The 26,911-nt window shown below is 49.0% G+C and overlaps 1 protein-coding gene across 1 annotated transcript; it reads right to left on the bottom strand.

Annotated features, from left to right (window-relative positions):
* Window positions 1–527: 527 nt before the first annotated feature.
* Window positions 528–26,675, bottom strand: PTGES (prostaglandin E synthase). Its single transcript, XM_030535921.1, has 4 exons — window positions 26,611–26,675; window positions 14,947–15,130; window positions 11,377–11,459; window positions 528–1,306 (listed from the first exon to the last, which is right to left on the bottom strand). Exons 2-4 carry the CDS (start codon window positions 15,052–15,054, stop codon window positions 1,057–1,059), a joined length of 441 nt encoding a protein of 146 aa, XP_030391781.1. The 5' UTR covers window positions 15,055–15,130; window positions 26,611–26,675; the 3' UTR covers window positions 528–1,056.
* Between the last annotated feature and the right edge of the window lie 236 nt (window positions 26,676–26,911).

Consider the following 26,911-nt stretch of genomic DNA (forward strand, 5'->3'; position numbering starts at 1 on the left):
TCTAGGTACCTGTAGGAAATAGAAAAGGCCCAGATCCGTGCTGAGCACCCCAATCTCCTTTTCAGCTCACTGCTCTTTCCAGAACAGAGCCTCGAGATAGCTTGATGTGCCCAGAGCCAACTCCCCCTTCTCACTCCAAAAGCAAATGGAGCTGTCTGCTCTGGAGTTCACAGTCAAGTGAAATCTTGATCTCAGGGGCCCAGAGGAGAGCTGCCTGTTTGGACTGATGATGTAATTTGGGTTTGGAAGGGGGACCTGCACTAGTTCTGATTCCCTCTGTGTTTTTACTGCCACCCTCTGAAAGATTGAACCCTTTAGGTTCTGTTTCCTAGCAGAGATTTGCCCGGCAGTGTCAGATGCTGCACCACCAAATTGTTTCCTTCCCGTGTAGGAGATTAAACAAACAACAAACAAACAAACAAACAAAAGGAAAGTCAGGTCTCTCTAATCAAAGAGTAAAAATGAGGTTTTGGGGGCAGGGGTTTGTTTAAAACAAAGACTCAGTTTGTTCCTACTATAACTTTTTCGCTACATCACCAGGTATTCTTGCAGAAGAGAGGAGTTGGGACATCATCTCTCTTCACCGTACACACTCCCATCAAAGTGAGTTAGGGGGACCAAGTGTCTCCCGCTTTTCTCTCCCCATAGTGATGGGGCCAGGCTACTTAGAGACTCTTCACCACTTCCTGGTTTAGTTGTGTTCTTAACTTGGCGTCATTCCCTCTCCCCCTCAAGAATCCTCCCCCCAGGTCACCAGCGAGAAGATTGGAAGATACCACAATGCTATTGCTGTGGTACTAATGCTGTGGCATTACTGAGTACTTAATGTACGAGCATCCAGCTGCGAAGAGCACATCCTTCCACCTCTGCAGCCTGCTCCTGGAAATAGGGCCTTGCACACACCCAGAGGAGATTTACCAGAGCTCTGAGCTCTGCCCAGATGGGAGATGCTGACACTGAAGCCACAGCAGAATGAGTCCTTCTCTTGGGAAAGCAGCAAAGGCGTGTCTTTCCAATCCACGTTGCAGCACCAGCGGCGGCGGGTTATCTTTAATGTTACCAGTGTGTGATGACCGCAAAGAGAATCTGCAGCGCCATGGAGAAGCAGGGCAGTTGTGCCACACTGTAGGCCACGGAGCGTGTGGGAGCTTTCAGCCGCAGAAGGTATGCCACGGTGTGAACTATCCGTCCCACGCAGAAGATCAGGAAGTGGATCCTTGCCACGATGGGATTGGGGTCCAGCAGGGAGTAGATGGCCCCAAGGAAGAGGAAGGGGAAAATGTTCTCCATGTCATTGCGATGGGCCCTGGAAACGTGAATAGGACAATTCAGGCTTATGGGACTGCCTTGGAGTCCATTCCCTTCCACCAATCACTGAGCTGCCCAATTCTTCTTCCCACCCCACCCCCATACCCTAGTCAGTCCATATTGACGCCCCTGCCTTTCTGGACTGGATGAACTGCCCCTTGGCAGCCCAGCCGTACAGAAAACAGGATGGATGGCTTGCTGTTGGTCGGAATGCCATGGACTACTGGGGAGGAATAAGCAGCCAAAACAAGTGAGCCAAGAAATGAAGAGGCGCCAGGATTTTCAAAGGGGCCTGGTACTCAACTCCAGCTGGATTTCAGTGGGGGGGTTCAGCACCTCATTTTCTCACCCAGTAGCTTTTTAAGGCAAGTGTTATTAGTGATGAAAAATGGGGAGAAGTACAGAAATATTGTGATAGGACATCTGACTGAGTTTAGAGCCTATGGTAAGACTCATTTTTCCCACTGAACTCCCTCTGCCCTGCCCCGCCCTGCCCCGCCCCTAATGGAAGAGTTTATGAAATAAGGACAAAGCACTGCTTCTTAGAAGCTGGGGAAACCAAAATCCTGGATGAAACCTACTTACTACGTCAGCACACAGACGTGTGTAAATTCTTCCAAATTTCCCATGAGATGCCGAAAGGAAATTGAAGGTCATCCAAGCTTTTACTAATTTTTTGACGCAAGTTTCCCTGGCTCTGCCTCTCTACCCCCTCCTCTGGCTGGGAGAGAGTCTAATGGGAAGTGCTGGGCAACCTTAAGTATATGCAGTGCTACCAGCCATCCCAATTTATATATAAAATAGTTACAGTTAAGATGACGGTCAAGTTCATGATGACCTGTTAGGGACCAATCCCACTCCCAGGTGAAGTCCATGGGAGTCTTTCCATTGGACTTAGTGAATGCTGGACGGGATCTTTGCACCACATTCTCTCTTTGAGCCCTCCATCCTATGAGGTGCTGAGTGCCCTCAACTCCTGCTGAAGTGAAAGGAGCTGAGGGTGCTCTGTACCTGATAGGATTGGGCCTCAAAAAATTAAGATCGGTGCGGGTCTCCTCCCAAAAGCCACTAGAAATGACCCTCCTTCACACTGCAGCTCTCAGCCTAGAGCAGGGGTGGCAAACCTGAGCCTGAGAAGAAGCCAGAATTTACCAAAGTGCATTGCCAAAGAGCCACAGTAATACATCCCCCACCCTGCTCTCAGGGCCTCCCACCCCCCGGCAGCCCTGCCAATCAGCGCCTCAGGCACTGCAGGCTCAGAGGAGGGGGCAGGAAGGAGCGGAGTGGGGGCAGGGCCTGAGGCAGAGACAGGGATTGAGCAGTGAGCACGCCCGGCACATTGGAAAGTTGGCGTCTGTAGCTCCAGCCCTGGAGTCAGTGCCTATACAAGGAGCCGCATATTAAATTCCGAACACCCTGGCCTAGAGTGTTAGTTCACAGAGACCTTCCCTCACCCAAAAACGCACACATAGAATAATCTCCACTTCAACTCTGGCTTCTGCTGAATGAATTGGGGCACTCCCCAAGGGGCATCAGCTTTCCCCACGGAGTCTTGTTTTCTGTGTCCTTGTTTATTTAGTCACTCAGTAGGTTCCTCTTTCCAGCCTGCAAAATCCCACTGCATTTGACAGGCAGTTCTAACCTAATGCTGCTTTTGTTTGAGCTGAAACTGGTTGTATAAGTGGGGTCAGCAAAAGGAGTGGAGACGGTACAGGAAATAGGTGCAGTTTATTTCTCAAGTCCAGGCTTATACAACAAGCCACTTACATTTCATACATGCACCTTTAAATGGTCTGTGATAGAGATGGCAATGCACTTAGTCATCCTCTCGTGGCTCAATATTCGTTAGGGACTGGGCCCAGGGGGAAAAAACCCTAACGACAACAGCCACGAGGAATGGAATGTTGGAAATTCAGATGCAGCTCTGAGTTATGAGGGTTGGGCCAGTCTACAAAATACCTTGACAGGCAACCAGCAAAAGGAAAGGCTACTGGCTTCTTTGCGATCGGTCTGAGAGGTTTTGCTTCTATTTTTCTGCTTCCCCTGCTCATTAAGGGACCTAGAGCAATGGGGGTGGGAGCTCTCTCAGTCCTTACCAGGAGATCATCATCCTTCCTTCCAACTCTCTGGTGGGCACAGGAGTTACATCAGGGTTTAAAAGCATTTTAGGGTTTGATTTTAACAAAAGAGGGGTGTTCTGACTCCAGAATAACTAACAGGCATTAGCTATCCTGGTGTAAAAACCCAGCGGAGAGCGGGCACTGTGGTTTTACTGCAGATTAACGTACTGTGGGGGGTCAACATGGACAGGGGCTATAGGACTGACCTTCCCTAGCTCAGCAGGCCCTGCAGCTGGCCTTGCTAGCGAGAGAACCCGTGTAGTTATCCCCCCATTAAACCCCATCCTCAACCACCTGCATGTCAATGGGGACGAGCCTTGAACAGTTTGACCAAAACGAAACCCTTCATCTCTCAGTCAGGTTTCGCTGGTTTGGGACCTGTGATGTCATGAGCCTACTGGGTCTCTAGTTATCCACAGAGACTTCCAGACCCAAACTGCTAGTGTTAAAAGTAGTCAGAAAAAAGTCCTTTTTCCTATCAAAGAGGAGTAGTATAAACCCACTTCCCTGTCCCATTGCATGTCAGCTTTAAAATAACTCCTTCCCCTTATCCCCCAGAGATGACTGGTAACTCCATGTACCAGCCCTTGCTTAGCCTGCAGGCTCTTTGGGGCAGGGACTCTTCTGTCCTGTGCTTGTACAGTGCCTAGCATAATGGGACCCTGGTCCATGACTGGGACTCCTAGGTGCTACCATGATACAAATGAGCACAGCTGGTTGAATTTGGAGTTTCTGTCCCATGAATAATTCCCAGATTTTAAATATGATTTAATCTCAAATCAAGACAAAAAGTTGAAGTGTGTTGCTTCAGTTTGTATGAGACAGGACATCGTATCATAATGTAATGGGCTAAAGCATGACATGAGCCATATGGCACACCACCACCACATGGCATGATGACATCACAACATGAGAGTGCATCATAGCCTGACATATCACACTCTGACATCATTACGTCACGGCAGGATATGAAGACTCATGATGTTCTGAGACAAGAGGTGACGTTACATCATAATTTATAATACTACAACAAAAGTCAAATAAAACATTGATAAATGATCACAGAAACCTACACATGCCCACAAACATTCCGATTCTGTCAAATCAGTATTTTTGAGGGCTGTCAAGCAATTAAAAAAATTAATTGCAATTAATCATGCAATTAATTGTGTTGTTAAACAATAATAGAATGCTATTTATATAAATATTTTGGATGTTTTTCACATTTTCAAATATATTGATTTCAATTACAACACAGAATACCAAGTGTACAATGCTCACTTTATATTTATGTTTATTAAAAATATTTGTACTGTAAAAATAAAGTAATTTTTTTCAATTCACTTAATACAAGTATTGTAGTGCAATCTCTTTATCATGAAAGTTGAACTTAAAAATGTAGGATTAAGTACAAAAAATAACTGCATTCAAAAATAAAACCATGTCAAACTTTAGAGCCTACAAGTCCACTCAGTCCTACTTCTTGTTCAGCCAATTGATAAGACAAACAAGTTTGTTTACATTTGCAGGAGACAATGCTGCCTGCCTCTTGTTTACAGTGTCACCTGAAAGTGAAAACAGGCATTCACATGGCACTGTTGTAGCTGGCGTTGCAAGATAATTTATGTGCCAGATGCGCTAAAGATTCATATGTCCCTTCATGCTTCAACCACCATTTCAGGGGACATGAGTCCGTGCTGATGGTGGGTTCTGCTGGATAACGATCCAAAGCAGTGCAGACCAACGCATGTTCATTTTCATCATCTAAGTCAGATGTCACCTGCAGAAGACTACAAAGAGTCCGGTGGCACCTTAAAGACTAACAGATTTATTTGGGCATAAACTTTTGTGGGTAAAAACCCTCACTTCTTCAGATACATGGGCTCCATGATGATACAAAAGTCTCCATGCATCTGAAGAAGTGGGTTTTTTACCCACAAAAGCTCATGCCCAAATAAATCTGTTAGTCTTTAAGGTGACACCAGACTCCTTGTTGTTTTTGTGGATACAGACTAACATGGCTACCCTTTGATACTTGACAGCAGAAGACTGATTTTATTTTTTCGTGGTTCAGGTTTGGTGATGTAGTTTCCGCATCGGAGTGTTGCTTTTATAAGACTTCTGAAAGCATGTTCCACACCCCATCCCAATCAGGTTTTGGAAGGCACTTCAGATTCTTAAATCTTGGGTCGAGTGCTGTAGCTGTCATTAGAAATCTCAGATTGATTGATACCTTCTTTGCCTTTTGTCAAAGTTGCAGTGAAAGTATTCTTAAAACAAACATGTGCTGGGTCATCATCAGAGACTGTTATAACATGAAATATATGGCAGGATGCGGGTAAAACAAAGATCAGGAGACATACAATTCTCCCCCAAGGAATTCAGTCACAAATTTAATTAATGCATGAGCGTCATCAGCATGGAAGCATGTCCTCTGGAATGGTAGCTGAAGCATGAAGGGACATAGGGATGTTTAGCATACCTGGTACGTAAATACCTTGTTACACTGGCTACAAAAGTGCCATGTGAATGTCTGTTCTCACTTTCAGGTGACACTGTAAATAAGAAGCAGGCAGCTGTATCTCCTGCAAATTGTAACCAAACTTGTTTCTCTTAGTGATTGGCTGAAAAAGAAGTATGACGGAGTGGACTTGTAGGCTATAAAGTTTTTAATTGATTTGCAGTTATGTAACAAAAAACCCTACATTTGTAAGTTGCGCTTTCATGATAAAGAGATTGCACTGCAGTACTTGTATAAGGCGAACTGAAAAATATTTTCGTTTATCATTTTTACAGTGCAAATATGTTGTAATTGAAATCAATATATTTGAAAATGTAGAAAAACATCCAAAATATTTAACAAAATTCAAGTGGTCTGTATTCTATTGTTTAACTGTGCAATTAAAACTGCGATTAATTTTTTTTTGAGTTCAGCGTGTGACTTAACTGCCATTAATCAACAGTCCTAGTATTTTCCCTAACAGAAAACTCTGCTGTTGGAAATGTTGTGTCCAGCTCTAGCAATAAGCCTTAAGCAATAAGGCTTTGAAAGCCTGGATTTTCGAGGTTTCATCTAGTCTCTAGTCGACACTAGCCTTTTCCGTAGCATGGCAAGCCATAGCAGGAGTGCACCCTACTCACCCGCACCATGCTGCCCTCTGGCCATGTTATTAGCTCACTTGGCAGGCCTAGGTCTCCACGGCAAGGGTGGGGTGAGACGGACAATGAGTGCTCGGCACTTTGAGCATTTGCACTGACGCAGAGATGCTGGGAAGAGGGAGCTGGATGACAGACCTCAGTGCCTTACAGCTGCTTCCAATCACCACATCCCTATTTCCGAGGGAGACAGACGGAGTGTGCGCCAGAAAGTCCCAAGGAACCCAGTCACCATTTCCTGTTTCCCCATCCTCACTCCAGACCCGTAAATGCAGGTTTTATGTAAACAAGGCAACCACAGCCCGTGGCCAACACCTCAATCAAGCCATTTCCTGCCCCAAGCTGTCCAGGAGTGGGAAGGCAGCCACTGAGTCTGTTTATTTTTAATAAGGATTTTTATCTGCTGACTAAAAGGCCCAACCCTACTACCCAGTTACCCTCACCTGGGTGCCTCTGTGTCAAAAGCTCTCGCTTCCTACCTGCCTTTTGCTCAGTAACATTCCCCTGGAGCCTAGCTTGGTAGCTAAGCTCTGTGGGCTAAATTCTTCTCTTGGTTATGCCAGTGTAAATCCAGAGCAACTCGCCGTAGCCTGGGCAGTCAGGCCATATTGCATGCTGGGTGGTCTCCATGAGAAATGAGGGGTCAGGAGGCAGTTCTGATTTTTTAAGTGCAGGTACAGTAACTCCTCACTTACTGTCCCGGTTAACATTGTTTCGTTGCTGATCAATTAGAGAACACGCTCGTTTGAAGTTGTGCAATGCTCCCTTCTAATATCATTTGGCAGCCGCCTGCTTTGTCCATTGCTTGCAGGAACAGCAGCCCGTTGCAGCTAGCTGGTGGGGGCTTGGAACCAGGGTCAACAGGCAGCCCCCCTATCAGCGCCCTGCTCCCCTAAGCTCCCTGTGCTGCAGACGCCCAGCAGGCTATTAAGGCAGTTGAGCTGTCCCTCCCCCCACTGCCATGTGCTGCTCCTGCCCTCTGCCTTGGAGCTGCTCCCCGAGACTCCTGCTTGCTGTGGGAGGGGGAGTGGTAGAGGGGGGCTAATGTCAGGGTGTCCCCCTCCCCCTGCTCCTGCACCCCGTTTACCCCATCTTCATAGAGCAAGGGGGACACACGACAGGGCTCAGGACGGAGGGAGCTTCCTGGCAGCAGCTGCGTCTCAGCTTGCTGATTTACTTAACAAAGCAATGTACTTTGAGTGGGGTCAGCACACTTAGAGGGGCAATCTGTCTCACACACACACACACAGAGTGTGTGTCTCTGTCTGCCGTGCTGTCTCCCTTCCCTTCATTCATGCTGCCTTGCAGAGTGTGAGGCCAGGGCCGGCCCCAGGCCCCAGCACGCCAAGCGCGTGCTTGGGGTGGCATGCCGCGGGGGGCGCTCTGCCGGTTGCCAGGAGGGCGGCAGGCAGCTCCGGTGGACCTCCCGCAGGCGTCCCTGCGGAGGGTCCGCTGGTCCCGCGGCTCTGGTGGAGCATCCGCAGGCACACCTCTGCTCTGCCCCTCGCCAGTCCATGTAGGAGGTCACCGGAGCCGCGGGACTGGCGAGGGGCAGAGCACCCCCCATGGCGTGCCACTGTGTTTGGGGTGGCGAAATGGCTAGAGCCGGCCCTGTGTGAGGCCACATTAACAACAATGAGTTAACCCTTGAGGGCTCAGCTGAGTGTTAGTTCATCATTTAGCAGCAAGGCATTCCCTGGGAAATATCCCTCCCTCTTCCACCCTCTGACTTAACCACCTCAACCAAGCTACCAAGCTTCCCAATCATCATTACTGTATACAGTATTAATTATTTAAAACTTATACTGTGTGTGTGTGTGTGTGTGCGTGCGTGTGTGTGTGTGTGTCTTTTGCCTGGGAAAAAAAATTCCCTGGAACTTAACCCCCTGCTATTTACATTAATTCTTATGTGGAAATTGGATTCACTTAACATTGTTTCACTTAAAGTCGCATTTTCGGGAACATAACTACAACGTTAAGTGAGAAGTTACTGTACTCCACCCACACCTGTGTTGCTCCATCCCAGAGGCTTGACTCGCCCCCCGGTGCGTTTCTGTATAAAATGGCATCTTCCATGTGGCATGGCCTTGCATGTTCAGTGCGTGCGAGGTCAAATGTGTGGGTCCCACCCCATCGTTCCACATGGATGACTACAATTATTCGGTCAAGTCTCTCTCTCTTACACACACACACACACACACACACACATATCTGAAATCACAGACTCCTCAATGAGCTATATCCCTGAGCTGGTAGGAGTAGCAGGTTGTCATCCTCCCTGTGGGCACACACTAGGGGGCAACCCATTCTCACACACAAAGCTGCTCCATTACAGTTCATTTCCCCACTTCCATAAGCAACCCATCCCCAGAGCACACTCCTCCTGCTCTGTACTTTACCGCAGCAGGCCTGAAAGGCAGGCCCCTAAATCCTTTGCTTACAATTCCTTTCCAGTTCCAGCTGTATATTAGTAAACAACTATAAATCTCCCCACACCCAACTCCAATTTCGCCACCATTTCTGCGTCATGCAACCAGTTTCTCCGCTGACACGTTGGAAGTCACAGAGAAAGAACAGTTAACTGCATCCAAGTTGCCTCAGCCACTAACCAGCCCTTCGCTCAACAAAAATAAACTCTCCGGCGCTAGCTATGCCAGCACATAGTGTCCTCCCAGAGAGACTTCAGCAGGAGAAATGGAAAGAAACAAAGGCAGCTTTTAGGCCAACTTTAATGCCAGGGCTCCTTATAAGGCTGCGGGATTCCAGACTCTCTGCTCGTTTTCCCTCAGGTCTCGCTGTCGAGCTCTCTCCAGTCCTTTTGTGGCTCACTTTGCACAACTCCTAACCACAGGCATCTCCTCCTCCCAAGCTGCGCCGAGCCGCTGGGGCTCGAGGGAAAGTCAGGCTTTGTCTTCACTTGGAAAAGAGTTCGCTAGCATTGTAATGTGGGTCAGTTAAGAGACAGCACTTGTCTCTGTAGCCCAAGGTAGGCCCTAAGCTCTCCTTGGGGTTTACTTTGACCAGCCAACAAGGGTTAAAATTGCTCCTGCCTTGTATTCACTAGGGCTACATCTTCACTGCCAAAAAAGAGGGGATTTTTAGCATTCCCATCTGTTATCTCATGGAAAATTCCAGCAGAGGCAACGCACAGGCAGTTTGTACTGAGCCTTTTAACGTAGCGAGGTGAAATCAAACATTATGCCCCATGGCGGAGCCTACTTTGACACATCACAATTATAACTACAGAACCTTGTCTGCATTAACATTCTACAGTGACCTAGCTAACACACACACACACCACACACACACACACACACACACACACACACCAGGGCTGGCTCCAGCTTTGTTGCTGCCCCAAGCAGCAAGAAAAAAAGAAAAACCCAATTGAGCTGCTGTCTAAGTGCCACTGAAGAGGAAGAGAGGGAGTGAAGGACCCACCGCCAAATTGCCGCTGAAGACCTGGATGTGCCGCCCCAATAACGGATGGAGCGCTGCCCCAGGCAACTGCTTCCTTCACTGGTGCCTGGAACTGGCCCTGGCTTAGGGCAAGTCTACACTACAAAATTAAGTTGACCTAAGCTACGTCGACATACAGCAATTGAATCATATTTGCACATCCACACTACATTTCTTGTGTTGGTGGTGCATATCCTCACCGGGAGCAATTGTATTGATTTAAGGTGCTGGGCACTGTGAGATGGCTTCTGAAAGGCAGCTACAGTTGATCTAAGCAATTCAGAGTCTACATTGGCACTGCATCCACCTAACTACATTGACTTAAGTTCTATGTCTCTTGCAGAGGTGCCATTATTAAGTTGGCAAGTTACATTGGTGGGAGTAACATTTTAGTGTAGACACTTACAGAATTAGGTTGCTGGAAGCTGCCTATGTCAAAGAGCTGGAAGGGACCCTGAAAGGTCATCAAGCTCCACCCCCCTGCCTTCACTAGCAGGACCAAGTACTGATTTTGCCCCAGATCCCTAAGTGGCCTCCTTAAGGATTGAACTCACAACCCTGGATTTAGCAGACCAATGCTCAAACCACTGAGCTATCCCTCCCCCCGTTATGTCAACCTAACTCTGTAGCATAGACTAGGCCTTAGCTATGGTTTCACTGTCATGTAAAACCAAGTTCCTTAATACAGGTTTTAAATTTCTCATGACAATACAGCGTCTGTGGGTTAATGCACTAGCCTGGCACCTTTTGGAGAGCTGGGTTCAAATCTAGCCAGGAGCACGAGTGAGCTCAGATTGGGGGCAGGGGGTCTCAACCTCATTTGTACCCATTAGAGGCAAAACCAACATGCAATGTGACATCACTGACTGTCTCTTAGACCTAGGACTGAAATGGTGAGCAAGGTGCACTGGCAGAACTGTGTGGGAGTCCAGAGCATTCCACTGTCAGAGCTGTGCAGGCATTAGTGGAGATTTGGGTCGGGGGGCTGGGGGAACCTTAGTGCATTAATTCAAGACATGGCCACAGTCACCTGGGACACTCTGAACATCTGGACCCTAAGGAACCAGTTATAATGGGACCCCAGAATTGCTGGCTTTAGGACCCCAGGCATGAATCCATCCCTGTTTCATGAGCCAGAGCCTCCGTTTAATATTTAACTAGCCCCAGCACTCGCTTCAGGCACCTGTTGATCAATCTATGTAGGTAATTGTCAAATTAATGAGCCCTTTGTTTTCCTTTCCCATGACACCGAGCAGCTGCCAAGGAGCATTTTGCCGCACAAGAGGAATTCCAGCCATGTGCTGGCCAATGGAATTCACAGTACAGCACTTGCCTGCGGCATCGCTCCACGTCTGGGTCCTCTCGACAGTACTGCAGCCCTCCGTTCCTCAGGGCGTCCTCTGGATTGGCGAAAGCCTGGAAGAGAGAATTGCCGTCTCAGAGGCGTGAGGAGATGATATCCACCAAGACTCATGGGGGCATCAGGCGTAGAGCCCTGCGCAGATACGACATTTGCATCCGCATCTGATCGGCAGCTAGCCGCGGATTTGCAGGGCTCCAGAACTAGGATGCTAAGTGCAATCAAGTTTGCTGCACAATGTGAAGGTTGCTCTCTGAATAGAGAGCCAGGAAATGGGGAGTTAATGTTCCCATGGCAAGGCCAGCTCCTCTGGGCTGCACATAGCATGTAGGAGGTGATCCCTTTCTGTTCCTCATTAAGTGTGCAGCTTTTACACACAGTCTTGGGGCCTGCTCCTGCCAACTCCCCTGCACGTGATTAATTCAGTCACGTATTCAGGCCACTGGAGCATGCAAGTTGCTCTGACCAGCGTTTGCAGGATCCGGCTCTTTGGCTGAGATTGTCAAAGCTGCTTAGGGATTTGGAGACCCAGGCCCAGCTCCTCAAAGGTATTTAGGGGCCTCATCTGCCTCTTTTGGCACCACTGACATGTTCAAAACAGCCCTCCAAGATCCCCTTGGTGCTTACATTTCCACCAATCAGCCTTTGAAATGCTGCCTAAGCCCTGATGTTGACCCACAGCTAGCAAGCTGCTCAGAGCCCTCACTCAAGCCTAAGCCATGCAGGGCCCAAAACACAGGAATGCCTATCCTGCCAAAGGGACCCATCGGTGTGCTCACCCCAAGACCCAATCCCTGTCAGATTCCATTGCAGGAGGGCTGGATACAAGCCGCCAATTGGTATGTGGTGGAGGGGAGAGCACAGCACCCCACAATGAGACAACTGGGGGCACAGGGAAAGCATGAGAGAAACACACACACACTGTTGGCTTCCAGGGCATGGACTTGGCTTTGGAGCCTAGCTCCAGGAGATGGAGGCACCTATCTCTAACCCGCCAGGGGCACCAGGTCAGCTCTTAAGATATCTAAGCCCTCTCCTTGGCATTTCACTAATGTCTAGCTTAGATGAGTTGCCTTAGGTGCCTAATGCTCCCCATGCATTGACCGGGGAGCCGAGGCACCTAGCTTGGGGCTGAGAATTCCACCAGGCCTCCGGCTGCCGCAGCACAGCAATGCTGAGCAGAGCAACGTTTAAGTACCTTAGTGGGTACTGGGGCCCAGATCTTCAGAAGTCAGTGGGACTCAGGAGAATCTCAGCTCTAGTGTTTATTGCACACAGCAGCAGTGACCGCTATTCCTTGGGGTTTCCATTCTTGCCCCCTTTTCCAGTTGCTTACAATACAGTCTGAAGCTTTTGGGGGCTGAGGTTTTCCAGACGTGGGATGAAATCCTGGCCTTGTTGGAGACAGAGCAAACCTGACTCCAGGGGGACCAGGATTTCACCCTTTTCACTCATTTGTTCGGAGGTTCAGGGAGGAGGAAGTGATCGTCTCAAAAGACTGAACCATATGCGAGGGTGAGAAGGAATCTGCATATTTCTAATGCCATCATATCACCACCACCTTCAAACAGAGCCCAAGCATGGGAAAGCAAGACAGGTCAGAGCGACCAGGATTGTAATCAAAGCCAAAGGCGACACCTAGGAGAGACAAGAATGATCAGATGACCCTCTCCAGATGCCTGGGGGTGGCACATTCAGCAGGGACCCGCAGCAGCGAAAGGAGCAGAACATGGGGTCACCCCGCCCCCAGCCCTTCCACGCAGCTGTGTCTCCTGTGTGGGTCTGTACAGCCTCACAGGTGGGCAGGGCTGGGGGCTCGGCTGGGGGCAGTACAGCCACACTGGAGGAGCTGCCAACGTGGGGCTACCCGGCAACCCCATGTTCTGCTTCTATCGCTGCTGTGGTTCCCAGGAGAGCCTGGCAGCTCAGAAATCAGTAGCCACTGAAATTGGTACCCAGCGCAGCATGGGGACAGAGCCCCTTCCCCTCTCAGGTAACGTGGAATGGGGAGGGGACAGGGAGAGCTCAGGGTCCCCGGGCTGGGGACGGGGTGGGGAACAGTCACATGGAGGGGGTTCACGTGCCCCCCTTTAGCTGGTGTCCCCCTTTCTGTGCCACCTGTGAGTCACCCATGATCAAAGCCACACTGCAAGCTTAACTCAATTTCACCACCATGTGATCTGTTATATAATACAGGAGATACTTCACCTAGCACTGAAATGCAGCCGCCTCTGGGATGGTACACGGCAGCTGTTTAATAGTGCAATGCAGTGATAAAAAAACCAAACAATTGCCAGAAATGGCAAAGAATTCTGTGTCCTATGAAATCAGAAGGGTTTTTTGTTTGCTTGTTTTTAGAAGTACAGCTATCATACAACTTCCTGAACTGGCATTTGATTCAGTAGCTTTAACGTGCCTTTTGAACTTACTGAGTCATATGTACATAAAGGATAATTCCCCGACTCACTGATCACAGAGTTCAGATTTTGATAAATAGCCTGTCTCCACATATGTTACAGGAATTGCTATGCTGGGATCCATTTACAGCAGTGGCAGTCTGGTCTTGCAGCACAGAAAGGACCCGACTCTGTTCCTTAATCATTCTAGAGCCTTGGATTTTAGCAGGGCTGTAGCACAGTGCAGGGAGATTGAATGATTTGGGATTGACAGTGCAAGCCCAAACCATGTTAAGTACATCAGAGTTACAGCACAAAAGTACCAGGTCCTCACAGTAGTTTTCACAGTGAGAGAGAGTCCTAAAAACAGGCCTGTTATTACACACACACGCGCGCGCGCACACACACACCTTCACCAGTTTCCAGTAGAAATTTGACTAATATTTTTGAACTGCTTTATAGCAGATTTCTCTTTGTTGCAGGGCGTTTGGTTGGGAATTTTTTTTTTAAAGGAAAAAGGACAGAATGTCCTAGCAAGAGGAAAAAAAACATGAGCTAATGTTTGATTGACTTCCGTTGACATGTCAGGCCAGCTTTTCTGCCTGCACTAGGAGAATACTTCTGTTCTACTTCCCAACCCCAAAACATGTTCCCTCTAGACTTGTTTACCTCCTCAGAAGTTAGGTCCTCCTGTAACAAACACAAGTAGGAATTCAGCCTTTAAAAAGCCACAAACAGACTCAGAGTTCACAGGGTTGTTTTTTGTTTGTTTGTTTGTTTGTTTTGCTATTCACTTAAACAACATTTTTTAAATTAGTTTCTTACAGACAAACTGTCAAACTGATAGTTAGTGAAAAGGCTGGTTCCAAAAGGAATTCACCTGCATGGCATTTCAGATTTGCAAATGACTGTTTATCTTTTTGAATCCTACTCTAAACATGTTGCAGATGGGAGGGAAATACTCACACACCACTCCAACCTGATCTACTGCAGCTACAAAATAGTTTTCAACTTGCTTCAAAACCTCAGTAAAAGCAGTCAGCCACTATTTAAAGGCTCAAACTCAACCCTCCGTAGTTGCAGAAATGCTAACAGAAACCCCAAAGCAGCGCAGGCAGTTCTGGAGTGCAGAAAAGCTGGAACGTACCTTCTTTCTGAGCCTCACTTGTCCTGTAATGATGGCGAGAACATACATTTTTATAATCAAGATTGTGCTGTAGAAAGTAAACGATGCAAACACTTCATTTTCCATCATTTTCCAGAAAGGCGGGAGAGGATTTGCTTTTCCTTAAGCAGGCTGCAGCCACTAGCAATCTCAGTTCAGAGTGATTCTGTGAGAAAAGGGGATGGATCACTGTTTTATTCAAGTCTAAACATAAACTTCTACACCCACAGAGCGCCTCTTGCTTGGTACATCCAGCACTGCAAGAGCTATTCCACTCTAAACTGCTCAAACGTATTCAAATCCCTCACATCTATAGATGCAAAGAATCCAGTTAGCAAAGACAGACACCCCTGCCCCCAAACACACACACTTTGAACCCTAGAATGGACCCACTCCACACCATTTTCATAAAATATTGGTGACTCTATGGCTAGTAATAACAGCAAGCCCTAGCACTTTTTCAGTGCTCCAAGTGGGGCATTTTTTACAATATATCTACACCAATCAGGGGGGTTTGATCCCCGACCGATAGAGATGTGCTGGCACACAAGCCTCCAGTGTAGCCACAGTTACCCCGGCCAAAATGTGCTTTTGCTGGTACAGCTTTGTTACGGTTCTGGAGGGAACCGAACCTGCTCAAGGGAGTTCTGTCAGGTCTCAACCCGTCCAGTACTCACCTCTCAGTGGGAGGCAACCTGCATTCTCTCCCTGCAGATCGTGGCTTTAGGCGTCCAGTCTCCCCACGATTCACTGCGATTAACCCAGCGGGGGAGACCTTAGCCCAGCACCTGTGGCTCGCTCACGCTCCAAGGTCAATGGCAGCGTCACCAGTGACCAGCCAGCCCCCCCTGAGCAGTTTATTTTAGCACCCAAGCACTGCTGAGAAAGCAGGACAGCAGTCTACCCACATGCTAGCTTACCTGGTGTCACCCTCTTCCACGGTACCCTCTAGGTCCAGTCCTTCAAAGCCTACCAGCAGGGCTTTGCCCTCTTGCTTCCAGTTTCAGATCAGTGCTTCGGGTGTAAGGGGGGGGGTCGCTCAGCCAGTTCAAGGTGACCCTTTAGCCACAAAAACTCGTGCATCTCCCTGGGCCTCTTGAATCTGCTCTGACCAGTCTATACCCCAGGGGCTGCTACTTCTCTGGAGAGACTGACCTGCCTGGGCTTTGCAGTGATTAGCCCCTCATTGATATTAACGCCTGGGCGAAACTCAGCTAGAATATAGTTCCTCACTCACACAGACACAGGCTTTCATGGCAATTCCCTGGGCGTCTGGCACCTTTTGCGGGGTACAGGGCTTGCCACACTCCACACGGCTCCCGAAAGCAGCGACATGTCCCCCCTCCAGCTCCTATGTGTAGACGCAGGCAGGGGGAGCCACATACTGCCCCCGCCCAAAGCGCCGCCACTGCAGCTCCCATTGGCCAGGAACTGTGGCCAATGGGAGCTGCAGGGGCAGCGCCTGCAGACAGGGCAGTGTGCAGAGCTGCCTGGCCGTGCCTCCACATAGGAGCCAGAGGGGGGAACATGCTGCTGCTTCCGAGAGCTGCTTGAGGTAAGCACCACCTGGATCCTGCACCCCTGACCCCCTCCTGCATCCCAACCCCCTGCCCAAGCCCTGATCCCCCTCCTACCCTCTGAGCCCCTCAGTCCCAGCCCAGAGCACCCTCCTACACCCCCAACCCCTCATCCCCAATCCCACCTCAGAGCCTGCATCCCCAGCTGGAGCCCTCCCCCCCACACCCCAACCTCCTGCCCCAGGCTGGAGCCCCCTCCCACACCCTGAACTCCTCATTTCTGGCCCCACCCCAGGGCCCTCACCCCCTCCCGCACCCCAACCCCCAATTTTGTGAGCATTCATGGCCCGTCATGCAATTTGCATACCCAGATGCAGCCCTCGGGCCAAAAAGTTTGCCCTCCCCTGCTGTAGCAAGTACTGATGTGGTCTATTGTAGTACTTGGTGGCAAGATGGCTCAGGGGAGGGGGGAGCGGGAAAGGGCTAAGAAAAGGGCTCTATAGGGCTGGTACCAAGCCAAACAGCATCACATTTTTCAAACACACGTGCATGACTTCCCTGGTTTAATGAGACAAAGCAACATGCAACCAACATGCCAGTATGCAGGAATCAAACCACATCTTGATGGATCTGCAGTGGTTCTCAACCAGGGGTTCGCGTGCCCCTGGGAGCATGCAGAGGTCTTCCAGTGGGTACCTCAACTCATCTAGATATTTCCTTAGTTTCACAACACACTACATAAAAACACTAGCAAAGTCAGTTTCCTACAGACAATGGCTGGTTTATACTGCTCTATAGACTATACACTGAAACATAAGTACAATCTTTATATTCCAATTGATTTCTTTTATAATTTGTGGTAACAATGAGAAAGTCAGCAAGGTTTCAGCAATAGTGTAGCGGTGACACTTTTGTATTTTTAGGTCCGATTTTGTCAGCAAGTCGTTTTGAAATGAGGTGTAACTTGGGGCACACAAGACAAATCAGAAAGGAGACAGCCGCCTGGAAAGGCTGGGAACCGTTGATTTAAAATAGCTAAACCAGGTCTGGTCCTAAACCAGAGATTTATTTATGTAGAAAATTGGGTAGACTCTTTTCTCTGCTTGGGTCGCTAATCCAAGCTTCCCTCCCACAGCTGAAGAGTGCCCCAAGGACCCTAGCCCAGCCCCAGGATATCATCAAGCCTGTTAAAGAGAACAAGGGAAGGGTGAGTTAGGGCAGGATGTCTTGCTTCTCAGCCTCCCATCTCAGCCTCCCATCCCCAAGGAGCTATTTAGACCCACAGGCTCACTGAGGCAGGGAAGCTGCCATGTTTGTTCTGCTCCTCAAATGTAACCTTGAAAACAATGAGTTGCTTAGTGTTTTCCGGCTGGGATCAGAGCTGAGGAAGCCGTTTCTGTCAGAGCCATTCATCATTCCAGGCCACGCAGCAGCCTCGCACGCAAGTTTCATACTCCGTAGGCCGCAGCGGAGCACGGACCCTTCCCTGCCCCCGTCCAGCATGGCCTCCACTGTTGAGGATGGTCTGTCCTCCTGTGCAGCGCATCCATCTGCTGTCCCTTCCCACGTTCACAGCACAGGGCCTGGATCTATAAAACCCACCAACAGGCCAATCAAGCCCGAGAGCAGGAAATTCACATCCGTTACTTACATATTGGAACTGCAGCTGCTCCTCTGGCAATCAGAACAGCATCACCTCCTGCTGGCTGATTAGTCATTTCTAGGAGGGGCCACAGGTACCACGCTCAGGGAAGATTTGTTTTTTTTAAGCAATACCAGATACTTGATGCATTTGGAAGGCAAGAAACCCAGGGCTTTTCCCCACTAGCTTATGGGCCCCAGTTAGAAGATCCCAGGGTGGCAAGAGGTCAGGTTGCACACAAAGAGTAGATTTTCAGAAGAGCTCAAAGCCAGATTTTCCAGCACCTCCCACTGTGCTGCTTATGGCCAGATTGTCAGCTGAGATCAGCACCCAGCATGCACCAAGCCCATCGAGCTCTGACCCACCTCGTTTGGGAGAGAAGGGGGCAGGCGGGACACAAGCCAGCAAGGGGCAGCTGGTGAAGAGTGAGCCCCAGCAGCATGTAGTCCTGTGTTTAGCAACCAACCCATTGAGGATGGGCGGGAAAGGAGGATGTCTGAAGCAAAGCCCCAGAGCCACAGAGATTGGAAGGGTTCATCATTCCCCACTATCACATTTGGGGAGCGGCAGCTTGTCAGCACCCACCCCCATGTCACAGCCACACTGACTGCAAATGCCAGACTTTCTTTCCTGGGAGCTCTGCAGCAAGGGGATGGAAAATTCCCTTTGCTGCTGGCCCTGTGCAAGGTGGAGAAACAATCCAGGCCCAGAGTCACAGGTCAGCCTAGGTATCAGCTCCACTTCCCCTCTGCTATTTACAGAGAAGTGGGGGCTAAATGACCTTGACTTCTAATTAGTTGGCAGATGGGAGGAACACACCAGCAAAGCAGAAGAAGGGCAGCAACAGGAGACATTCCCTTAGGAGCTTCTAGCCAACACCACCTGGGATTTTCAAGCCGAGCCACAGATGGTCAGATCATCAGCTGGTAAACCAAGGCAGCACCGTTAAACTTTGTGAAGTAACGCCAGCCAAGGATCTGACCAGAGATTCTTAGGGACAGTAGTGTCCTAATCTGTATTCTCATTTCTGCTGCTCCCCCCACAGCCCCTTTCCTTCCTTACAAAGTAACTGGTGTGTGGCACAAAGCATCAGCAATACCTGGAATCAGGTTCCCACCAGCAGACAAACTAGCCCGTCTCCTTGGCGCCTTGGGTGTGGCTAATTTCCTCCTCCTTGGCATTATTAAAGGGTCACCGGGAGGCCACAGGTGCCTTGGCGCCAGGGACCAATTAACCCAGACAATGCATATAAATCATCCATGTACATTTCAATCAAGTGAAATAAACAGCATACAGAGTTTATTTATGCATGTGTAGATGGGGTAGATATAAATGCAGCTGTATGTGTATATATACATATATATATTCAATGCCATCAGGTAGTGCACATAACAATCTGTAGTAAGCACATGTTTTTTTCTCTAATGTTACCCCCTATTCTCATCCCATTTTTGATGCTCTCTCACATTGTCTCTTGCCTGCATTTGCTCTCAGTCCAGCAGTCATGGAGCTCTGTTGATTTCGAGGCGGCACTGTGCCGGTGCAGAGGGCTGCCTTAGGATCATTATTGGTATTTCACACTTATATTGGAGTAGAGCCCAGAGGCCAAGCAGGTCAAGGCCCAGTCGCGCTAGGTGCTGTGCGAACATACAGAAACGACAGCCCCTACCCCAAAGCACTTACAACCAAAAAGAGCCACGCCTCTCGTTGCAGGATCACACTCTCTACAGGATTGAGCATTGACCGTGAGCTCTTTGGCCCAGAGCCTCAAAGGGTGTGTAGGTGCCTACTCCCCTGAAAGCAATGGAGGTTAAGAACCTAAATACTTTTGAGGACCTGAGCATTTTGCCGCCCCAAGCACGACAGGCAGGCTGCCTGCGGGAGGTCCTCCGAAGCTGTGGGACCAGCAGACCCTCCGCAGGCAAGCCGCCAAAGGCAGCCTGCCTACAGCCCTCGCGGCGCCAGCAGAGCACCCCCCGTGGCTTGCTGCCCCAAGCATGCGCTTGGCGTGCTGGGGCCTGGAGCCGCCCCTGTTTGGGACTGGGGCGTCTTCCCAGGTTTCATTTTATTCTCTACGCTTGCTTAAACAACTTGCTATTAAAGGGACACTCCGGCTGCAGCATGCCCCTATTCTACCTGCCTCCCACCTGGGCAAATATACTGCAGCCTATGGGCCTAGCTCACTCTCAGCAACACTGGTATCAATTCAGAGCAACTCCGCAACTTACATGGAATGACTTTGGGTTTACACTAGTGTAACAACAGGTCTGCTCCTGCCAGGCTTACTCACACGAGTAGCCCTTACTCACAGGAATAATTCCATTTACTTCAGAATGGCTACTTAGATGAGGAAAGCCTGGTTTCGAGTAGCAGACGTAAGGGGTCAGGGACTGTTTCTCTGTTGTGCGTGTGTGTGTGCAGTGCCTAGCAAAACGGGATCCATGACTGGGGCTCTAAGGCTGCCTCAGGACAGATAACGATAATACACGCATTGGAGCAGAGGCTGGGTCTGATTTACCTGCCCATAAGGCACTTACACCACAGCCAGACTTCCGCTACAGACATGCGCTGAAGGAGTTCAGGATTAATCCATGGGGTTAGAATGACCCAGAGGATGAGGGGAAGGCAGTTTCAAAGAAAAGCGAAATCAATTACTGTGCTTTGGAAGTGGACTGGTTATTCTGGAATACAATCGCCTTCATTCCAGACCACTGCGCACATGGGGAGTTACTTTGCTATACCTATGCTCAGAAATTTCCCCCCATGTAGACAAGGCTGACAAGAGAGGAGTGACTCGGAACCATACACCTGGGAGTGGAGCTGTGCAAGTATGAATTCAAGGGCGCGGTGGAGAGTTAATCTCTCTGCTGCCAAGATCAGCCCTGCAATCAGACATCTAAGAGCTGCAGCATGGAGTTGCTTGCAAGGCAGCTGAGTTTTAATAACCCAGGGTCACCTTAAACCAGCATTTCCGCAACTTTTGAAAAGTAGAGTCCCAGTCCAGGAAAACAAACCCCATCTCTCTCTCCTGCAGTCCAGCCACGCAGTAACAGCCTCCTCATCTTAATCTGTGTTTTTAGGTGTTTGCACCCTGGCCCTTCCGCTGGGAAATGGTGGTATAGATCTCCAAACAGTCTTTTTCTTATATGTTTTGGTGAGCAGTGAGATACTTTTAGCACCTACAGAAATGAATGGTGCATTTCACACATCTCAGCGGTCAGGCTCTCTGCAAACTCAGGCAGATATGAGTTATGCATGGGTCACGTTTTGATGCTTTTCTTTGCAACCATAAAAGCTAGAGGCTTTTTGAATGAAAACTAAGACTCCTCAGAACAAATGAGAGGTCTGTCCATGTCCCCCCCAGTTAGTCCTTTGTGCCCCCTGGGTGGCACACCCTTCACTTGGAGAAAACTGCTTTAACAAGCCAAAACAAACAATCATGTCATTTTCTAATCTCTGCTCCTCCATTGTGGCTGGCAGATAGACTGCTAGTTTGAGGAGATGGGGACTATGGAAGGGGCTTCAATCTCTCTTGTTATGAGCGTCACATGGACTCACTCCACAACCTCTCTCTCAGGGTGAAAGAATTTCTTGGCTAAATCACATGAATGTGTGCTGGGACACAGAACAGCTGCAGAAGATGGGACTGAAGCACAGGGTTTAGTCTAGTCTTATCTCTCCCCTTGCTTTAAAGCATTTCCAGTATTCACAGCTGGGTTTTAAAACCTGGATCTGAGTAAAGCAACACCTGTAATTCTGGGAGAGATACGCACTGGGCCAGGGAGGGAAATCAGGAGTCTGCTGGAAGCCAGCCGCCTCCTCTACTTTTGCTCGGACATGAATATGGCAACCGCCATCTGGTTCTGTTCCAGAGAACTACATCACCTCAGGAAATCATTTCTATAACAAATGTAGAATGTGCCTCACATTGCTGCCTTGAAAATGGACTTTTCAGCCAAAAATATAACTAGCAATGTTTCTAAACTGCTGAAATTTACATGCATCGTTAATCTTTGACCAGATAGAACAAACCTCTTCCTCTCTGCTTATGCAACCTGAAACTGTTCCCAAGCGGAAAGTACCTTATAGATTGGTGACTCTGAGACAATGCTATACTAATCTCTCCCCCACTAAAACAATCTACGACTCTCCTGCCTCTCACTTCATGGCTGATACCGAAGATTCTGCAGTGAGAACTTAGTTGACAACGTTGTTGATGAGAAGAATGCCTAACTCTTATATAGCACTTATCAGCAGATCTCAAAGCGTGTCATGATCTATAACGTATTTATCCTCACCACACCCTTGTGAGACAGGGCAGCGCTATTACCCCCATGTTACAGATGGGGGACCTGAGACATTGAGAGGCTGCGTGACTTGCCCAAGGTCACACAGAACCCCTGCAGCAGAGCAGGGAATTAGACTCAGGTGTCTCACGTCCTAGGCTATTGACCTAACCATTGGGCTGTCCTTCCCCAGGCAGATCCAGTGTGCTCTCCTGTTGTGTAACAGGCTGTGGAGCACTAGCAGGCAGAAACACTTGTCTTTGTCTGTCAGATCAGCAGCCAGGGACCAGAGACACACAAGGAACCTGATCCAAAGGGAAATCAATTAGAGTCTTCCCACTAACTTCAAACAGCTTTGGATCCGATCCATCATCCCTCTCCTCGCCCTCTCTGCCCACACTGGGGAAGAAATGTCATGTGGCTTCTTCTCAGATGGGTCAGCAGTGGAACCTGCCATGATGGTATTTCAGGTTTTCATTGGCTAGTAGCAAGGTTTTGTGGTGACCATCGTCACTAGCTCCATGCAGGAGGAAGAGGAAATCTGGTCCCCGGCTCTAATTATGAGTAGTTCCCCTCTCCCATTCAGTGCCTTCAGTCCTCTTACTTGGTCCTAAAGGGCTGGTCTGCCGCGGCATAGCTACCTGTCTGAGCAGTGTGAACCATCTAGCCCCCAGGTGCAGACAGCACTAGGACAACAGGAAAAACCTACCGTCCCTTGGAGCAGGACTCTCTACACCAAAGCGAGAACCCCTCCTGTTGGCGTAAGAGGCGTCTACACTGACGCGATACAGAGGCGCAACTATAGGGCAGCAGATGCACTGCTGTAGCCTTTGAAGTGTAGACAGGCCCTGACTCTGAGGCCAGAGGCATCACATGCCCCTCCAGATTCCTGCCAGGGTTTAGATCTTCTTATTTATTTAGTTGTGGGGAGGGGGTTCAAAATCCATGCCACCCCTCATCCCCACTATCAACAGTTACACGTCCCCTTTCTGTCTGAGCCAGCTTCAGATTCTGTTCTCTTCCTCAACTGCAAACGGGGGTTGTTTTAGCTGCGTTGTTTGTGGCACCACTTGCTGGACGCTCTCGTTATAGTTACCACAACTCTTGCTCTTCAAGCTATTCATTCTGGAAAGAAAAAAATGAATCCCCTTCTTCTTTTAAAAGCTGGGGCTTACAGGTGCCACCTCTTCAAAATCCGAGAGGAGATGCCGCTGAAATCCTGCCTCCTGCACAGAAACACAGGTGCCCTTCAACCCCGCTGTAAATTGCAGTGCCAGGGTAGAACTACAGACATAGTTACAAAGGGCCTAATTCTAAGCTCAGTTACACCGGCGTAAATCAGAAGCCAGTGGGGTTACACATCCATTAAGGTAGCATGAACCAGATCAGAGTCAGGCCCGAAGGCAGCAGAATAGGAACTAGGCCTGGTCTATACTAAGGCCGAAGTTAGGTTGAACAAGCCTCTGGTGTAGATGCGGCAAGGTCAACAGAAGGATTCTTCCATCAACCCAGCTACCGCCTCTTGGAGCTACATTGATGGGAAAACCCCTTAGCCGCAGTAGGATTTCGGTAACACTCCTGCAGTGCCGTAGCTGTACTGCTAGAGCTGCTGTAGTGCAGACATATCCTATGTGAAAATAATGAGCATAATTTATCCACTTCCGGTAGAGGCGGTAGCTACGTTGCCGAGAGAACCTCTCCGACTGACAGAGTGCTGTCTGCCCTGATGGATTTTTCACACCCCTGAGTGATGTCATTGTACCAATGTACGTTTGTAATGCAAACCTGGCCTCAGTGTCTTGTGCAGCACCATGCACGTTGTCTGAGCGTAAATAATATTGAACAAAAACCCTTGGCCAAGTGTATCCCTGGTGTAACTCCACGGTTTGAATGGGACCTGGATTTGGCCCAAAATGATCTAGGGGCTCCCATGTTGAGTAGCGAGACCCCACATTAATGCTTACAGCAAGTAGTAAATCCCTGGACTAGCCCTCCCTAGGTCTCTTCTCAATGAGAATGAGCCTGGAGGAAGAATCCTTGCTAGTTCTCTTAGAAATCTATGTGGTACCTTACGGTTCTGCTCCTCAGGAGATGCTCTTGTGTCCATGGCTTGTGCTCAAACATCTCTGACTCCTGAGGGATTATAGAATTTCAGAGCTTGTACCAGGCACTGGGGGTACGTGACTTCTCCGAAATGGAATGCATTCATACCACAAGCATTTACACAACAGAATACCTCTGGTCCAGCATGACACGCGTCTGTTAGGGCAGCCACGTTAGCTGAAGTTAAAAAGAAAATACTGCCCTATAGGTCAGAAGACGTGAATGGAGAGATAAATGGAAAGGAAGGGTTGGTTAGTGGTCAGAGCTGGGACTCTTGGGTTCCATTACCCACTTTTCAAACGACCCACTGGGTGACTTTATGGAATTAACTTGGCTTCTCGGTGCATTTCCATTCAGGGCAGCCCATCCCCAAGCCTAATTCCACAGCCATTTAGCCACAGATTTGAATATAGTTCACACAGGCTCATAACATCTCTTCTTTTTATTTTTTGGAACTTTTCCTTACCCATGAATAAGGTCTTCTCTGTGGCTATCAGTACAAGCCCATGATCTCTCGTTAGAGCAGCTGTAAGCACTTACACCTCTAAATCATGCAGAATTGTCAGCTGTAAAATTCCCATCTCACTAATGTTCATTTAAAAATAAATGGTGATCAGAACTCTGCACACATCAGTCTCTTTGTGACGGGGGTAGACTAGTCCCAGAGGCCCCTTGCTAGAGGTCTCAGGGTCCTGTAATACCTTCCCCAAGAAAAGAGTAGTAGAGGAGTCCTCCAAGTAGCCTAGAGTGGCTGCAGGGGAAGCAGCCAATCAGAGCCCAGAAGGGTCATATAAAAGGAGCTGCTGGAGTCAGTGGAGCACAGATGGTGCTCCTAGCTAGCTAAAGGGGACTGCAGAACCATAGACAACCCAGGACTGGGGGAGCGAGGAAGAGCCCCTGGCTGGCTGCTGGGCCTGAATGTAGAAGAGCCCCGAGCTAATGGTGAAGGCTTGATGAAGGCTGGGGCCATGGGGAAGTGGCCCAAGGAACTGAAGGTGGTTTCGTTAAAGGAACCCAGTGGCATATAGCTGCTATTCTTAGGGTCCCTGGGCTGGGACCCAGAGTAGTGGCTGGGCCTAGATCCCCCCACAACCCCAAATACTACTAGGGAAGTGGGCCTGCCGTTGAACTGAGATAAACCCCCGGAAGGGGAACTAAACTGCTAAGAGGCCCAGCTGGGGCCAGAACAGACCAGAGAGGGTGAAACTATTGCCTCCAGGGAGGAAGCCTTGGGGGTATGGCCCAATACCATGGCCGGGACCATTTAAAGACTACAGACACACCTGGCTGGAAGGGGCACTCAAGAGAGATGGGTGACACCCCATTCTACTCCTTAAGGGACAGAACAATTGCATCTGCCCAGAGAGGCAGTGTTGCATAATGATGAGATCAAGGGACTGAAAGTCAGAATGCCTGGGTTCTCTTTGACTCTGTTGCATGATCTTGATGAGTCACTGTCATCTCTCTGGATCTCTTCTTCTCTATCTGCAGCATGAGGAAAATGATACTCCCCTCGCTGGCAGAGGGTGATGTGAGGTGTAATTAGCACCTTGTCAAGCACTTTGAGATACTTTACAAGAAAGGCAATGTTGAAGTAGAAAGTATTAATTAGGATTAATTCCCTCTGCTCATCTACATACACAGTGAAACAGCTGGACTAATGGTGGAGGTCATATTCAAAACACCACGAAGCAAGAAACCCGCATCTCTCACTCTGTCCCCTATCTAGGGAATACATATCTTTTGTTTCCAGGGAAGCGGGGCTGATGCCAGTGGCTCTCCTCCTACACGGATGCTGTCACAATGAAAAGAACATGATCAGCTGCATCTGGAAACTGGACTGATCCAACTCAGAGGAACTTGGAAAGCTGCCTAAGGTGCCACAGGGTTGCCTCGGGGCTCAGTTTAAATGGAAGGGCAAGACTGGAGCATCCGCTCCAACTGGGAGGAGGCACCAGCCTTGCTCCTGTAGTTGAATTTCACTCTCAATAACAACAACTGCTATTTTTCTAACTTGCCTCCAGACTCTTCTATTCTTTTACTCCAAACACAGCAAGGACCTGGTGGAAATAGAGGGCCTGATTCTGCTCTCACTTACCCCAGTGTAAATCAGGATTCGTCCAGTGAAGTCGATGGAGTTACACCTGCATAAAACCAGTGTGAGATTAGACTCAGGCCCCCACTTGGGCCTGACTTTTCATTGCCCTGGTAGCATTTTACCCTCACTTTGCACTGACGTAAATGACAGCACACAGTGCAAGGCAGTGGAGAATCAGGCCTTCTCAGAAAGAAGTTTCTGCCAACTGGCTCTGCAGGTGGACCTGTGAATGGAGCATGACGCCCTGTCCATGCAAGCTAGTCCCACTGCCGCTTACTGGCAAGCCCCTTGCGTCTGTTGG

The sequence above is a fragment of the Gopherus evgoodei genome, chromosome 16 (genome assembly GCF_007399415.2).
Source record: "Gopherus evgoodei ecotype Sinaloan lineage chromosome 16, rGopEvg1_v1.p, whole genome shotgun sequence".
NCBI lineage: Eukaryota > Metazoa > Chordata > Testudines > Testudinidae > Gopherus > Gopherus evgoodei.

What these genes read in the sequence shown, in the direction of transcription:
- PTGES (XM_030535921.1), bottom strand. Translation starts at nt 15,054, where the DNA reads ATGATGGAAAATGAAGTGTTTGCATCGTTTACTTTCTACAGCACAATC. An exon ending in AAGTGAGGCTCAGAAAGAAG is followed by an intron (nt 11,460 to 14,946) that starts GTACGTTCCAGC and finishes TCTCTCTTCCAG; the next exon opens with GCTTTCGCCAATCCAGAGGA. An exon ending in GACGTGGAGCGATGCCGCAG is followed by an intron (nt 1,307 to 11,376) that starts GCAAGTGCTGTA and finishes TCACGTTTCCAG; the next exon opens with GGCCCATCGCAATGACATGG.